Genomic DNA, 17,740 nt, shown 5'->3' with positions numbered 1-17,740 from the left:
ACAATCCTCCGAGTAGAAGTGCTGTTATTTTTAACTACTCCTTCTCGGCAATCTGTTTGATATTCCACGCTGCCACATTTACTACACTTACTTCCGTCATTTGTTTATGTTTAGTTCAGAATTTAGTCATGTTTGTTACGTAGCAGTTACGTATGTGTGCTTGTGTGTTTGACTTGTTCCACGTCACCTCTCACTCTCTGGGCTGAGTGGGCTCGCTCGGGCTTGCTCTCACCTGAAGTTGAAGGTGAAGTCACGGCACACGGCTACCTGGGTGACGTCATCGTACGATCCTCCTCGACCAATCACAGACGAGGGCTCGTCGTCGCGCGATATCTCCGTCTCTCTCACTCCCTATCTCTCTCTACCTGTCTGATGCTATAAGTGATAAGTCGCTTTTACGGTCTGATAACTAAAGGGGGGTCTACGCGCAAGGATTTCGCGTACGTTTTACCAGCGCAGGTAAAACGTTGCAGTTAAGTCGTTGCGAAGAAATGCGTCCACACGGTACAGGTTTCAGCACCAGATTTTAGTATAGTTTTGTGATAACTGTCAGCGTATGTGCATGTAATATCATGAAAGATGTGTTACTGTGGTCGATTTCTGCAGCCAGTGTTACAAGAAAGCAAAGAAATAAGTCTAAGCGGCGACGACGCTCACTATGGTCAAGACGTTAGTTACTAAAAAGACAACCAATTTCATAATAGTTTCTCTGTTCACGTTCGAATCTACTGCTTTGTATTTTTCAAAAGTCTCTAAGTCTTAGTCCTGCCTTAATGTTCTCTATGTAGTTAAACATTGAATGACGGATTGGTGGCATGAAGCTGGCTTTGAGGAGAAATTCTATGATATAATGCAGTAACTTATAGGTTTATGGACTAATACTTTTTGCGTGCAATACGACTTCTTTAAACCCACAAAGAAGACCAGCAAATCATACATGTTGCGTACACTTGATTGTTTAGTTTATTATATTGTGATTACGCGCCTCACATCCTACGCTCATCCTTCACTCATATTTTGGTTAAAATACGCACATAGTGGCGTCCTTATCTTAAATAATTGATAATTGACAGTAGAAAGTCAAAAGTAAAATAAGAAGGGGTGTATGTTACAATAAACAATATATGTAACAGGTAAATAGCCGATAAACTGTGAGGAGGGACCGTTGACCACTACCGGACACAGCAGACAGCGCGGCGCGACGCTCGACATCGGTCAAGGACATAACCACTGGTGTACAAACTAGGACAAGGTCTAGGACTACACGGCAGTGTATCATCCTCTTCTGACCAGTGACCAGCGATAAGTGGGTACACAGAATCTGGTCTGGAGTCTGGACACAGCAGACGGCGCGGCGCTCGACATCGGTCAAGGACATAACCACTGGTGTACAAACGAGGACAAGGTCTAGGACTACACGGCAGTGTATCATCCTCTTCTGACCAGTGACCAGCGATAAGTGGGTACACAGAATCTGGTCTGGAGTCTGGACACAGCAGACGGCGCGGCGCTCGACATCGGTCAAGGACATAACCACTGGTGTACAAACGAGGACAAGGTCTAGGACTACACGGCAGTGTATCATCCTCTTCTGACCAGTGACCAGCGATAAGTGGGTACACAGAATCTGGTCTGGAGTCTGGACACAGCAGACGGCGCGGCGCTCGACATCGGTCAAGGACATAACCACTGGTGTACAAACGAGGACAAGGTCTAGGACTACACGGCAGTGTATCATCCTCTTCTGACCAGTGACCAGCGATAAGTGGGTACACAGAATCTGGTCTGGAGTCTGGACACAGCAGACGGCGCGGCGCTCGACATCGGTCAAGGACATAACCACTGGTGTACAAACGAGGACAAGGTCTAGGACTACACGGCAGTGTATCATCCTCTTCTGACCAGTGACCAGCGATAAGTGGGTACACAGAATCTGGTCTGGAGTCTGGACACAGCAGACGGCGCGGCGCTCGACATCGGTCAAGGACATAACCACTGGTGTACAAACGAGGACAAGGTCTAGGACTACACGGCAGTGTATCATCCTCTTCTGACCAGTGACCAGTGATTAGTGGATACACAGCAGATGCTCGGTCTGGAGTCTGGACACAGCAGACAGCGCGGCGCGTGCAGTGAGTCGTGTTATCTGCAGCTACGTGACAGATGGGACTGTTTTGCACCTCTCGTCAGTTTGTTTGATGATTCAGCTCGCCTGTTGCAGACTGGGCACATAGCTATCTGATTACTCTACTAAATCTCGTGCCATTCGTAACAGTTCGTGTCATCCAATTTACATCATATCTGGCAAAGTGTTGTACGGTTGTTTGGTAGGCTAGACGTTGTACATTAGAGTTATTCGCCTTGTCTTAATAAAGAGTTTACCTTTTAACCATATTCGAATTTAATTATTTCTCTTTTGCCATACACGTTTTGTGTACAACAACGCTTGGGGCGTTCAGTTTTCGAAGAGAACTGTGTAAAGTTTGGTCGTGGTTGTCGATCTGCTGTTTGGAAAGACCACCCCTTTCAGTAGGTCTATGAAACATAGTGCACATGTTTCACAAACGATTCTCAGGTCATTTTAATTTTTATTCAAAAGTTCAATGCCGATTACAGTTCAGTCTGTTATATGTTTATATTATGGAGAGTGTAGCAATTACCGTAGTTTGCTGGGCAACTGTCATTAAATAATGTCAGCAGTCCTTAGTGTATACTTATTACCATAGCACTTCGTATTAAAACAAAGAAAAATGTTTATCAAAATATGGACTTCAGTTTTATTTACTTCATTTTATTTTATATCAGTAATGAGCGAGTATCTGATAACAACAGAATGATAAGGTGAAACTAAAGTGGAGCCATGTGACGTCATCTTTGTTATCACTACCGATGATAAGATGCACCGATAAAAACTCTAATTGACACACTAATGCTATTTTGGAGTTATAATTGTCTTAAATTGCTCAGAGTATTCTGTCCAGTATACATAACAGTGATATAAAAGTGCTATTAAACAATTTTAATCCAATGTCCAAAACTGTAGTTGCCAATCTGTCAAATCTTCTAAATGATGTCAATAATAGAAATGTCTGTAGAAGTGAACGGGTGACATTGATGAACGACAAGCTGTACAGGAGGATGGCCAATTAATCCTACAGCTGTAGTAACGGCACTTTGATCGCATCTGTTTTAATAACTGTAATCATTTTGTCGTGTAGCCGCTGACATCTAAATAACCAATCTGCATTTACCAGTTATGTATGTTGTAACCGCACATTGGTTGCTTTGATGTAATGTCGAGTTGAGTGAATTACACGCCCATTGGATTAATACTTCATTCTACAGCATTGTATTGTACTAATATTTCATGTTCTTACGTCTTCAAATCTGGAATGATCCGTGGAAGGATGATTGCGAAACCGACATGGCACCTGATACAAAAAGGATATCTTACGTAAAATCTGACAAAATGAATTCAATATCCAACCAGATTGTCGAAATAATCACGTCTACATGTAGCTGAACTACCAGGGCGTAGACCCACAGCAGACAAAAGCATAGCTCAAGGGAGCTTGAGAAGAAGTGGCGCTACGTCACAGTCACTGATCGAATCACTCGTTACAGTACCTATGATTTTCAACCGATTTGCCATCAGTGTCGTTTGCCACCAGTGTCATTTGCCACCAGTAGGGTCAGTTCCTGGAATTCCCGCCATGGCCGTTCCTATGAGTAATAACAATGTAGATGTACATATATTTTTTTGATGTTAAATAAATGTTTATGACTCCAGTTACAACTGTGAATTGTGAAAACTAATTTTACCATCTTGTTCGGCAAAAGAAAACGCACATTTTGAGTCCAAAATCACATAATCGCAAGTTAAACAGTATAGGCCTATCTATGTTAAGGTATTTTAAGCTATTTGAATATTCCTTACATGGCCTAAGATTAGATAAATAATACAATTACATTTGGCACAGTATACAACGCATCAATGAGATTAAATCCCACTAAAATACTGGAAAAGACGCAGTTTCAGTGTTTAGTATTCTGCGAATATACAGGGTGAAGAACTTAAATGTACCACCTAGTTGCAATCTCAGAAACTATTCGATTTAGAGAAAACATTATATGGGGAATTTCAACTACTATCTTATGACATTCAAAAATATTGAATTCTCTTCCTTTTAAGTCTGATATTTTCATTATTTAACAGTTTCTTATCGGACACCTTGTGTTTTATGACGATTTTAGACTGTAATTTTAAAAATGGTTTCAGTTTATTTTTTTCTATAAAGCTACGTAAAGGAGTTACAGCGTGTAAAATTTAGATTAAAGTAGATTTTGGTTACATTCAGCATGATATAGCTCCTAAACGAGTTAGTTTGGAGAAAAAGTGAAAGAATATATTATAAATGTTTTAAAATTACATTCTAAAAAGATCATAAAATATATTGAAATTATTCCTTTGATACGTTAGGTTCATGTAACGGTTATGGGATAAACAACAGACCTAAAAACCGTGTTTTGTTATCATAAGTTATCTTGAAGTTCTTTGGAAAGAATCCTTCATATGTCGGTATTATGTTGTGTAAAATTCTGCCTGATAATTTCTTAAAAATAAGCAACTAAAAACATTTATGTTAACCAAGTCCGTCTATTGTCTAAATTAATTTGTTGATTGAATGTGGTTTTATTTAGTACATTATTAGTTTACATTTGTATTTAGTTTGTATTAAAGATTCATTTATCTGTGATGTCATTCTTGTGCAATATGCATCTACTTATATTTAATTCAACTTTGAAAATCTTTGTACAACTAAATTTACAGTTCTACTGGACCGATTTATTAATTAGTGGGTCATTGCAAAGCTTAATTCATGTAGATTTGCAAATAATTATGAACGTTTTTAGCGAATTAATAAATAAATGAATTAGACTAAAACTTTGTAAAACTTGGTGAGAACAGCACTAACTATGTCGTAACACTACAAAACCACAGATAGGAATGAGCGTTTCCGTCATGTATTTCCCTACTCCTAGAGAGAGTGTTGGAATTGTTACCATAAAAATGTTGCAAGAGAGGGTGATAGTGTGAATTATAGGTATTCCTTGGTCCATCGGCCGGTGCCTAGAGGGGTGATGACCCACGGACTAGGGTTGGGGCTGATGACTCACCCAGCCAGGTATAAAGTGGTGGCAAATGACACAAATCCTAGAGTGGTGGCAAATGACACTGGTGGCAAATAACACATATTCTTTTCAACCAATTTACGGCCAATTTGAATTAGTGCAAGGCAATAAACAGTACCTAGAGAGTAGTTTACTATGTGTAGCTAATAGAGTATATTCATTGACTTGACTGCACATTATTATTATTTGAGATTACAGTAACTTAAAACAACCATTGTAATACTCCTCCATTAGTTAGTTACAAGACCCCATCGACTCGGCGACCGTTAAGACAGGAGATACTGTATGTTGATAGATGCACACATATCGTTGTTGTACTAGCCTACTGTAGGCTACCGTTGTACCTGTGGTGTATGTAGGCCTACCGCAGACAGGCCAGTCCCGCGCCGCACCGTGTACACGAGATGATATCAATGTTTCATAAGCACGACTGTGACAACAAATACTAGACGTGTAGCCGAGTGGTCATAATACTTGACAACGGTTACCAGCGTCTGGGCCCAGATTTCAATCATTATTGGTCTATCAATTGATTATGCTATACTGTATAAACATACGTTGACTTTAGATTGGCCCAAGTAACAAGACAAGGGTAGTACTGTAACAAAGTAAAGCAGCAAACCTGCAGACCAAATGAATTTCCATTCACCTGATCAGATTTTCATTAAAATATCTCCTTAAAAATGTCACATTTCCCCCCAATTTAAATAGCATTAGTTTAACGAGTGCTTAGGTTTGCTGGTACCGGTAAGGTAAAACAGTATTATTTAAAAAAATAAAACCCCTGTTCCTATAAGCATTTACTTGATCTTGATGATCAGCGGAAAATTGTTGGAAATTGTCGGATAATGAGCACACACACATTTAAATTGTTGCTAGTAACTTATACAGTACTGTGGATGGATTGTTATATACATAATTATTTAATTGCAAGTCTTTTGTTTACTTTCACCTTGTTATTTTGAAACCAAGTACTTAGCAACGCCAATGTTGCAATGTTAATGTTAAAACGAGTTTTTAGGGAAATACTCTTCAAGTAGTGGCTTTCGCCATATATTTTTATACCTCAAAGTCCCTAATTCGAAAATAAAGTCAAAATCCTTCAGCTGGATTTCGAGATAAATTTCACAAACCCACACACAGACACATAAGGACACGAAATGCCCGAGACCAAAAGTTTGGTTTGACAGTCAAGCTTATCTCAACTCTACCGTCTCTGCACTGATAATAAGGTCGGACATTTCATGATTCGTTACGTTGCTTTTGTTTCTGTGCTTAGTTTATATTGTCCTTTTATTTAATTCTCATGCGTGTTACATTTGTCTATGGTGTTACGTATATGGCCGTTTCTTGGTTGCTAGGCAACCCGTCCAATCGATAACCAAACCTAAAATCTTTACATATTATTGTATTGGCATGAATTTTATTTTATCTAAATCTCCTACAATTCCTGAAGTGGCTGTTGTCATAGTCATCGCATGATAATATCTTGGTCCGAACTGCATTACTTTTTATTTTAAGACCCCATAGCAAAAAGTGTTCGTATTTATCTTTGAAATATATTTCACGATAACCCACGTAAAACCTACAGTCAGTGTTATATATATGTTACATTCGTTACAAACGTGTTCACCGACGTTCAATGAGACCGTCAGCCACTCAGATTAAGGTATAATGTTAGTTCCCTGCCCAGTGGTTATCTAGATATTAGATATACTAAACGCACTATTTGGCGAAAACGTCCATCGATGTATATTGTTTGTAATGTTTTCCGTCTTGAAATGTCACTTATCATATACGCACTATAAGCTCTATAGAACATTTCAAGTTGTAGGCAAACAGCTGAGGTATAGACGCCATTTGAAGAGTGTGTCGGTGTCGGTGTCGGCAATGTTATCGTTTGAAGGCTCGACTGCGAACATGGCATGTTATCATTGTATCAATAAAAGTGTCGATACACGGCACACCGGGTAAACACGAGGCGATCGACTCGTCCCTTTTGATCAATACAAAGTTTAAAAATGCGACGTTATTTTTTAGAATACGGATGGATATGAAAAGTTATAGAGAAAAGTTATGAAATTATTTTTAAGTGTACAAATTAGGCCCTAATTTATTTACTGTGTATGCCTATTGACAAAATGTGATTATTTGCTTTAGTAAAACACAAACAATTTTCTCTGGAAGCATTCGAAGTATGTTTTGGTTAACGAGGCGTCGAGCTTAAATCTGACATTGTAGCTACAAAAGAGCAGACGATCACTTGATAGACGACTTGTAGAAATGCACCGTCAGGGTTGTGCAGTCATCTCCTTGAACATTAATAAGAAATTTAAACGTCCTTGATGGTTTCCAATCCAATCCATACTATAAAAGGCAAATATAATCAGAGCAGTTAAATTTATTTACGCCACACTACACTATTTTGACGAACTTCCCACGCAAGGATTTAGTCCAGAAAACAGCTGTTTGCCGCCAGCTTATTCAACATTGCGTAATACTGTTCTGCAATGAGTTTTACCGGACACCAATCAGCTGATTATACTGTATTTAGGTGGCAATGATTGGTTATAAACAAAATCATAACCAGAGGTTATGACTAGTGATTTTCAGTCCTTTAGTTGGTGGAAATATATAAGGATTTGTACAGATTTAGTAGTATGGCGTAAACTATCGTACGTCACTCGTCCAAAATGTGTTTACCGGACTCGTATGGTAATCCCGTACTCGACTTCGTCTCGCACGGGAACGACCACACTCGTCCGGCAAACACTTATTTTCAGGACTAGTAACGTAATATACTATTACTTACTGTTATTCCTTATACAGTAAAAATATTGTCCAACTACAGCGATAATGGGTGTTCTCTATACATGCGTTGCGGGGCTAAAGTAAGTAGGGGGTTTATCCTTGGAGTGAAAATAAATCAGTTGTAGTCAATGATACGAGTTGTCCATTTTGCTCAATGGCAAACTTTGTCCCTATTTGTTTCGAATAAAGTAGTTCGCCAATCGATGTATATATAGTTCGTACAATGAATAAATTATCGTACAGTAAATTGAAATTCTGTCATCAAAACTAGTTTTACTTTATAATCGCTAACATTGTCAGCCAGCCCATTATTGTCGTGCGATAAAATTGTTTGGAGAAGAAGGTGAACTAATTAATTGTGTGTATCGTTGGAGTACTTAAACTGCACCCCTTGGAGCTGAATGTGTCTTGGGGGAGTTTGTCACATTAATATTTTCGAATATACGATCAACCTAAACGAAAATCTCACAACAGAGTTCACCCTCGTATTTACGAAGAGTAACAAGATTTGGAGTCCCTGGTGATAATCCTCCAATATTCTGTGCGCCCTCAGCACGACTTGTGTAGGCCTATCAGACGCTGACGGGATTACAGCGGCATCAGCGCCGGAGGGGTAATACTCCATTACACACACAAATTGGGTTTTCATATCTGCTTGGCGCTCGCTACTTGTTGCTGATGTCTCCACGTGGCGCGGGGTCGCTGAACGAGCCAACCCTTAGCAACATACGGTATCACAGCAAACTACACAATACTTGCTGACGAAATTTACGGAATTGCTTCTACCATATTATACATATATTTCATCCCATGCATTGTTTATTCCTAGTAAGTTCGTAACGTGAGTTACATACGGTTTCTTTCATTTTTTCAAGTTTCTATTTGATATTAATTTGTATGATTACGATGTGTGTTTTGACAGTTACCAAATATTTAATTGACCACAGCAATTGTTGTTGCTGGCAAATAACGAACTCTTCGCCCTAAATAATATTGATGCTGGTTGCTAATGTCTCAAATACATTAATGTAGTATCAGCGTAATTAAACTCGTAAAATTACTTTCCAGTATTATTTATTTTACAGTACCTTTAAACTGGTATAAGGTTGCATAGGTGATTGGGAAAACATTTTTGCAAAATAAAATAAAATATTGCGTGTTTCCTTTTCTTATGCTGGTTCATTGCACACATTTTTAAGTGCAACCTAGTCCACGTCTGTTGGCCTAGAATGAGCAGCTGTAAAGTTCCTGATTTATTTGTAAATTTGACATTATTATTTGTGTAAAAGACGAAAGAAGTCCGTGAGTTAATGTAATGTCTGTGATGTAATGTTCAATATATTTTCTGTGATATTATCCGGCTAAACAAGAAACTACGAAAAATTACAATATTTTGGTGTGATTTTAGTCGTGACAGATCCTCTTGTGTATTCAAAGGATACATGCTATACTTGTAGGCCCATCTCTGTCGCGGGATGGTAAAGCACCCTTGACGAAGGATTTAAGGGATTTCATCCCAGTCGCTTGTTACGGCTTGATCCCTCTCACCGCTCCTCTGCCGCTGTGATTCATCGTTTGTACCTTGAGCAGAATGAAGTTTCAGTACCAGTTGATGTTTGCGGAAACGTTGTTTAAAGCATCATTTGCAAAGTTAGTCTTATAGTCAGTCCCTAAAAAAAGGTTTACTGACTGCATTGAACATAAACACAGTTAATATTTTTAAATCACGAAATATCTGTTATGTCGTTTAATCTTACTAGGCCTAGGTGTATTATTTTTTATTATTTTTCTTGGACACTTAAATTTTATATATCTGAAATGCGTCGTTCTTGTTCTTTTTATCCTGCGTGAAAAGGCACACGATATTCTTTGTACCGAGCCATCATATCGCCAAATAAATATTGAATAATTACATATTCATATTGGCTAAAATATAAACAAAATTACTATACCAGTATGCTAGGATTCAGAGGTATTCACAATCTCATGGCCAATGGCCAGTGTCAGCTTCTCTCAAATAAACCGTCGCACTAACTTACCCCCTCCCCGCCTACTCAATGGGTTCATATCTAATTGATATCGCCTGCAGCAGCACATTGTATCACTCGTTGAGAAGATTGACAATTATTCCTCTCCAGCGTTTCCGGTCATTCATGCAGCTCGGGTCATCTTGAGGGAAGCCTTCCCTCATAAGGTCTCGGGGGTGTTACTCTTAATAGTTGCTGTCCAAGGCAAAACGTCACCTTATTCCTTTCATTATTGGAAAGAAAAGCCGCTGTACACTTATAATTAACACGTGGAAATGTAAGTGACAGGTGGCAAGTGGCTCTTTGTTTTGACATGAACATGTTAGACGTTAGACAGAGAGGGAGAGTGTCGCTGTCTGCTGTCAGTTGCAGTCATGTCACTATTACATTTTCTGCAGCCCTTTTACTGTATGTGACATTTTGACATGGCTCAATTATTCTTATGTTTTAATAAAGTCTATCTAATGTTTTCCCTTTGAATTAAATTTATAATTAACAGTACTTTAGTTACTGTTGTCTAAAAGATGACAAACCCGTTTTTGTTCTATTTATTTTTACGTTAACCAATTTTCATGTACCTTCTAATTTATTTGTATAATACAACATTTAATTTTTATTACAATATGGTATAACCACTTACCAAGCCGCTGGTCACAGCGCCATGCGGCGGGCCGCAGAGTATAGGCTTATCTTTGGGTCAATCCATATCAAGTGGTCCAGAAATAAATTAATTGGTTGCTTCAAGATTTTTAATTTTTTTTATATTTTTATACTTGAAAGTACATATTATTAGAAGTACAAAAATACAATTATTTTATTTTTTTGTTATTTTTCTACTGTATGGCGGCCATTTTTTTGTTAGTTGAATGGGCGTTTTCAGTGATTTCAGAGCTCTGCGTTAAATTAAATATCTCTGGTTCTACTAATTTTAGAACATTAAAATAAAAACCAATCTCTTCAGAAAGATCTAAACTTTAATATGGTAATATAGTTTTGCACTTAAAACCAAATATATAGGTCTAATTACCTGTTTAAAGTTTAACGCAACGATGTTACAAAAACTGATTTATAACAATTTATTTTTACATAAAGGCAATTGACTATGTGTTTGTTATTTTTTTATCTGATAGTTATAGGTGTGTATTCCAAATTCTCAAAGTTTCAGGTTGTGGACTTGCATAGTGTTTTAAATAAAAATTTTCAAAATCTTAAAATTTTCAAAATTTCAAAAGTTTGATGCTTAATATCTCTGTTGGGCATGAAAATAAAAATTTCAAATTTGGCTCAGATATAGTACTAAGTAAGAGTATTATCCTGTAATAATTTTATTTTGTGGACTCAACTGGTTTTAAAGTTATGAAACATTGAAAAGTTCTCAAATAAGCATTACGTGTAATAGCGTTGGAAGCATAATATTATGTTATAATACACTATCAATTGATTTTTTAAATAATGTTATATTTTAATAATAGATTTTAAGCATTTTGGTGTTTTAAAACACTCTACTTTGTTGTCTGCCACAGGTACAAATCTGTGAAAGGATTGTGTTCAGGGAATTGGTAGACGTCCTTTGAATCAAAATTGAAGTTCTAATTAATTTATTTTTTGCTACTTCTTCACTGTCTATATAAAAGTATTAAATACCTTTAAAGCTTCTTTAAACATATTCTTAGCATTCAAAATTTGGTTGTCAATGGTACATTGTAGACTATTAGGGACTTCGCTCTTTGTAGTGCCTCCTACACCATTGCATGCATTTTTTCTGTGCGCAGTATAAAAAAAAAATGCCCCGCAGCTGGTGTTTTAGTACCTGTGACTGAATATTTCAGTAAAAAAGTCGTTTTATGATACTGTATAGCCACGGCCACCTTTAAATCCAGGCCCCGGCCTGGTAGAATTTACAACGTCACAAGTAGTATTGTTTAGCGCCAGACGTCTCATAAGATAACATGGCTGACTTGTGTATTATTAATTTAAACTTATGAACATAAATGAATTAAAATAAAATAAATCACATAGAATTGAAAACCAAAACAATATTAATTTTAAAACCTATTCTATACATTTGAAGTGTGGAGTCAATATTTTCCGATGGCGTAGGAGGCACTACAAAGAGCGAAGTCACTAATAGAGTCTACAATATACCATTGGCAACCAAATTTTGAATGCTAAGGATATGTTTAAAGAAGCCTAAAAGGTATTCAATACTTTTATGTAGACAGTGAAGAAGTAGCAAAAAATGAATTAGAACCTCAATTTTGATTCAAAGGACGTCTACCAATTCCCTGAACACAATCCTTTCACAGATTTGTACCTGTGGCAGACAACAAAGTAGAGTGTTTTAAAACACCAAAATGCTTAAAATCTATTATTAAAATATAACATTATTTAAAAAATCAATTGATAGTGTATTATAACATAATATTATGCTTCCAACGCTATTACACGTAATGCTTATTTGAGAACTTTTCAATGTTTCATAACTTTAAAACCAGTTGAGTCCACAAAATAAAATTATTACAGGATAATACTCTTACTTAGTACTATATCTGAGCCAAATTTGAAATTTTTATTTTCATGCCCAACAGAGATATTAAGCATCGAACTTTTGAAATTTTGAAAATTTTAAGATTTTGAAAATTTTTATTTAAAACACTATGCAAGTCCACAACCTGAAACTTTGAGAATTTGGAATACACACCTATAACTATCAGATAAAAAAATAACAAACACATAGTCAATTGCCTTTATGTAAAAATAAATTGTTATAAATCAGTTTTTGTAACATCGTTGCGTTAAACTTTAAACAGGTAATTAGACCTATATATTTGGTTTTAAGTGCAAAACTATATTACCATATTAAAGTTTAGATCTTTCTGAAGAGATTGGTTTTTATTTTAATGTTCTAGGATTAGTAGAACCAGAGATATTTAATTTAACGCAGAGCTCTGAAATCACTGAAAACGGCCATTCGGCTAACAAAAAAATGGCCGCCGTACAGTAGAAAAATAACATAAAAATAAAATAATTGTATTTTTGTACTTCTAATGATATGTACTTTCAAGGATAAAAATATCAAAAAATTTAAAAATCTTGAAGCAACCACCTTTGGACCACTTGAAATGGATTGACCCCTTTGTGCTTTATGTGACCCTTTATGAAATTTGGTTAACCGCTTTATCAGGTGAAGAACTATTTCAGAAATATTATCATGAATAACAATACTGCATGTCATTTCAAAATAGCGGTCATTTTACTTGTATAACTTAAAATTTAATGAACGGCTGATTTTCTAAAGAAAACAAAGAAAACTTGTGTTTAGCATTACCCACGAATACTAGAAAAATAACGGTATGGATCATAAACATATTTTCTAGTAGTCGTACCAGTTTTTTATGTTTAAAGAAATTAGTGCAAAGTAGCTAAACTGTATTAAGTTATTAACGTTCCGTGTCAGTCGATATATTGGTCAGACTATACAGTGCGTGACTGCATACTTAACTCCTGGATCTGGAGAGACTGTTCTCACTCGCTGATCAGTGGCTACTGGTGACTACCGGTGACTACCGGTGACTACTGGTGGCTACTGGTGACTACTGGTGGCTACTGGTGCTACTGGTGACTACTGGTGACTACCGGTGACTACTGGTGGCTTCTGGTGACTACCGGTGACTACTGGTGACTACTGGTGACTATTGGTGACTACTTGTGACTACTGGTGGCTACTGGTGACTACTGGTGACTACCGGTGACTACTGGTGGCTACTGGTGACTACTGGTGCTACTGGTGACTACTGGTGGCTACTGGTGACTACCGGTGACTACTGGTGGCTTCTGGTGACTACTGGTGACTACTGGTGACTATTGGTGACTACTTGTGACTACCGGTGACTACCGGTGACTATCGGTGACTACTGGTGACTACTGGTGACTATTGGTGACTACTTGTGACTACTTGTGACTACTTGTGACTACCGGTGACTACTGGTGACTATCGGTGACTACTGGTGACTACTGGTGACTACCGGTGACTATCGGTGACTACTGGTGACTACTGGTGACTATTGGTGACTACTGGTGACTATTGGTGACTACTTGTGACTACCGGTGACTATCGGTGACTACTGGTGACTACTGGTGACTATTGGTGACTACTTGTGACTACCGGTGACTACCGGTGACTATCGGTGACTACCGGTGACTACTGGTGACTATTGGTGACTACTTGTGACTACCGGTGACTACCGGTGACTATCGGTGACTACTGGTGACTACTGGTGACTATTGGTGACTACTTGTGACTACCGGTGACTACCGGTGACTATCGGTGACTATCGGTGACTATCGGTGACTACTGGTGACTATTGGTGACTACTGGTGACTACTGGTGACTACTGGTGACTATTGGTGACTACTTGTGACTACCGGTGACTACCGGTGACTATCGGTGACTACCGGTGACTATCGGTGACTACTGGTGACTACTGGTGACTATTGGTGACTACTTGTGACTACCGGTGACTACCGGTGACTATCGGTGACTACTGGTGACTACTGGTGACTACCGGTGACTACTGGTGACTACCGGTGACTACTGGTGGCTACTGGTGACTACCGGTGACTACTTGACACGAAGATACTCCGATGAGTTTAATCGCGTGCATCTGTGAGCTGCATCACGAGTAGCCGAGGCTATTGGCCGGACGTGATAGCCTACTCAACACTATGATGGCACGTGTAGGGTCGTCCTTCCTACTGCAATGGCTCTTAGTAATTTTTAAACATTTCTTACCGTCTACTTTTCTACCAGTTCATATTACATATACCGGTAGTTCAAGATTATAATTTATATTTTATTCTCACAAAGAATTCGTAATTGCATTTACGATTGCAATTCTCGTGAAATGCATTTATAAATGTGTGAAATCCACGTTGGTGGTGTGTTATTATTTGCTGAGTATATTTTTTAAATGCTTGTACAACACAAATTCGTACATTGAGGCAATCGTGACACCTCTAGCCTATACTACGTATAACTTCACTGGTTTTCCTCTTTCCTTACAGGAATCAAATAGTGTTGGGTATATTTACATAATGTTTAACCGTTAATAATAATTTACCGTTCTGTGGAGTTTACAATATGCCATTAATGTTGCGTGTATTCGTGTTTACCATTTAACTAATTGAACAACCAACGAATAGTCTAGTAAATCAGATTCATGTTCTATAAAAAGGTCTAATCCGCTTCAACCCTCTTGGTCTATTTGTGTCCTGCGAGGTAAGGACAAGTAGATGTTATTTGTCAGTCTGTCTCAAAATAGTGCAATCGGTAGCACACAAACCTTGACAGTCAGTTAAGTACGTTGGAAAGTCGCAGGTGAAAGTTGACGTCGGAAAAGTGTAGGAATTCGTACATTAACCACAACCTTCCCTTTACATATACTGTATTACTTTTCAGTTGTTTGTAACTCTCGCAATACTTTTACACCGGTGTGTTATGTTACACTTGGAGATATACAGTATAGGTGATTGGTGCCGACGTCACCGATCATACCACCAGCACCTGGCTAATTATACATCGTCACTGTGCTGCATGATAACAACAGTTGTACGTGGAACGATCATGTTAAACGATTTTAAATATTTGTTGGAAATATAAGTTATGAAGTGCAGGACTGGTGGGATGGATATTTTCCGTGGCTTTAACCAGGGTGATTAATTATTTAGTGTATTGTATGTGAAATATATCAAGTTTCCATCTCTTATCTTTCATTAGTAAAAATGTATTAGGCCTACGTGATTTTAACTTCCCTAACAAAAATGTTTGTTACAAACATTGATCGTAGCTTAAGCAAACGCCAGAAACTGCCAGCCTGTTTCATTAATTCACCGCTCCCTACCAGTTACGGATACAGTATTATTGTTTATTATAGATTTTGACTTAGTAATTTCCATACAGTTTTGGTTGCACTGGCCAGACACATGAGGTGAAAGGCCGGTGGTACAGGTGCTGAGCCCTGGGGCTCCCCGTCCCCACAGATCTGATACGACTACTACACATTACCATGGCGACCCTGTGTTTAGGGTTAATTGTACCCTCGGGACGACGGCACATCCCTCGTTCTGCTTTTGAAAAGCGATACTCCCGGAGGCTGTAGAAAAAACACCCCTTAAAAGTTTTAATTGAATGATTGCGCTCTCGTCAGACGGTGTTGTGTTGTTCCGCGTAATCTGCGAAAAGCCAGAGGGTAAACTGTATGGACTTTATGTGGCATTTTCAGTTTATACTCGAAATGCTTTTGTGTCTTATAATCTCTGAACTTAAATTATACTAGAAAATGCTACAAGTTAATCTTTTTAAAGGTAACTGTTTCGCCCTGATAAGTTTCCAAACAATTAATACTTGGTCGTAGGATACAAAACAGGATTAATCGTGTCAACTTTTTCTGTTGTGTGTTAATTTGTTCATTCCAAACCATTTTAGCTATTGTGTACCCTTGATATGTTTGCACCTGAGTTGAATAAGCCGCTTATGGGTTTTGACATGTTTTCTTGTACCTATTATGATTAAATATGTTGTATTTTTTATTTTGGCTTTTAGTAAATGACATATTTATCACCACATATGCGTGTCCCTCGTCGCCGCACAATGCCTGGGAACACCACGTTCTCTCACAGATGATTGTTGTGACCTTTCACAACTCTCTCCGTCTCATCCTCACATCGGCCCACTTCTGCTGTATGTGACTTTCTGCTGTATTTTGTGTACTTTTAATCTCATTAAGTTTGTTTAAACCATTGTGTATTCCTCCAAACATTTTCAGTTTGTAACCATGCTGTGTGTTGTTTTAGGTATGTACGATTTGCCAGCCTTGACTGGTTGGTGCCACGTAAGTTAGTTTTTGTGAACACTAAAATATGTAGTTAAAATTGAATTTAGGTAGTATGATTTAGAATTTACCTATCCCATACATAAAACAATGATGTATGATTGATATGTTTAAAGACAGATGTATCACAGTTAGTATGACTTATATTCTTCATTGTGATATATTTAAATAAATGTTTCAATGCATCCTGGTTTAAAATGATGATCTACGCATTTCACTCTCGAGCTATGGTTATTTTACATTTTACAAGCTTATGCTTTGGCTTGTTGCGGGCATGTTTTCATTCACTTGCTCCGACTTTTGTATTAGGCAATCTGATCGTCACTCCAGGAGGAAATATACTTTTACTTACGAGAGTTTGAAGAGAGTGTTGGTTGGAGAAAGGACGTACGGAGAGTGGGTAGGCGAGGGCCGAGGAGGCGGCCTTGCAAAGGCTGAGGCGGCAAACAGGTTGGCGGCCCCGGGGCGCATTCCATCATTCCACCGCGGGGAAATGTCCGACCGCCCCTGCAGTGGTGGCGGGCAAAGAACTTTGCCAGTAGTCTTCAAGGCAGGGTCCATTCAACCACAGTATGAGGACGATACTGATGGTTAACAACTTTGAGGAAACGTCTAACTACTGTACTAATTACCCTACATTCTCTGTAAATACAATCTGTGTTGTAGGATAGTTGCCGTACTCCTTACGTCCAATTCACGATATGTAAGGTATTTTATTATGATGGTAAAAATATTGTTTGTAATGTCAAATTTTAAACATTGGCCTTAGTTTTTTTGGAATATCAGATTGATTACAGGTTGTAACTTTTTATCGCTGTT

General features: G+C 38.0%; 1 protein-coding gene across 15 annotated transcripts in view; it reads left to right on the top strand.

The window, feature by feature from the left end:
* LOC128994224 (protein spinster-like) overlaps positions 1-17,740 on the top strand; it is a 113,234-nt gene that overhangs the window by 24,013 nt on the left and 71,481 nt on the right. Inside the window, exon 1 of one of the 15 annotated variants that reach the window (XM_054418621.1) lies at positions 15,650-15,742. The exons of the other annotated variants lie outside the window; for them this stretch is intronic. Coding sequence (XP_054274596.1) covers positions 15,694-15,742 — 49 coding nt within the window. The 5' untranslated portion in view covers positions 15,650-15,693. Of the gene's footprint in view, positions 1-15,649; positions 15,743-17,740 lie in introns of those variants that run through there. 15 annotated transcript variants of the gene reach the window in all.

The sequence above is a fragment of the Macrosteles quadrilineatus genome, unplaced genomic scaffold, assembly GCF_028750875.1.
Source record: "Macrosteles quadrilineatus isolate MER2022 unplaced genomic scaffold, UCM_ALF_1.0 Scaffold_5__1_contigs__length_97177068, whole genome shotgun sequence".
Classification (NCBI taxonomy): Eukaryota; Metazoa; Arthropoda; class Insecta; order Hemiptera; family Cicadellidae; genus Macrosteles; species Macrosteles quadrilineatus.
The sequence above is the reverse complement of the archived record's forward strand: the minus strand, read 5'-3'. Positions and strand labels throughout refer to the sequence as shown.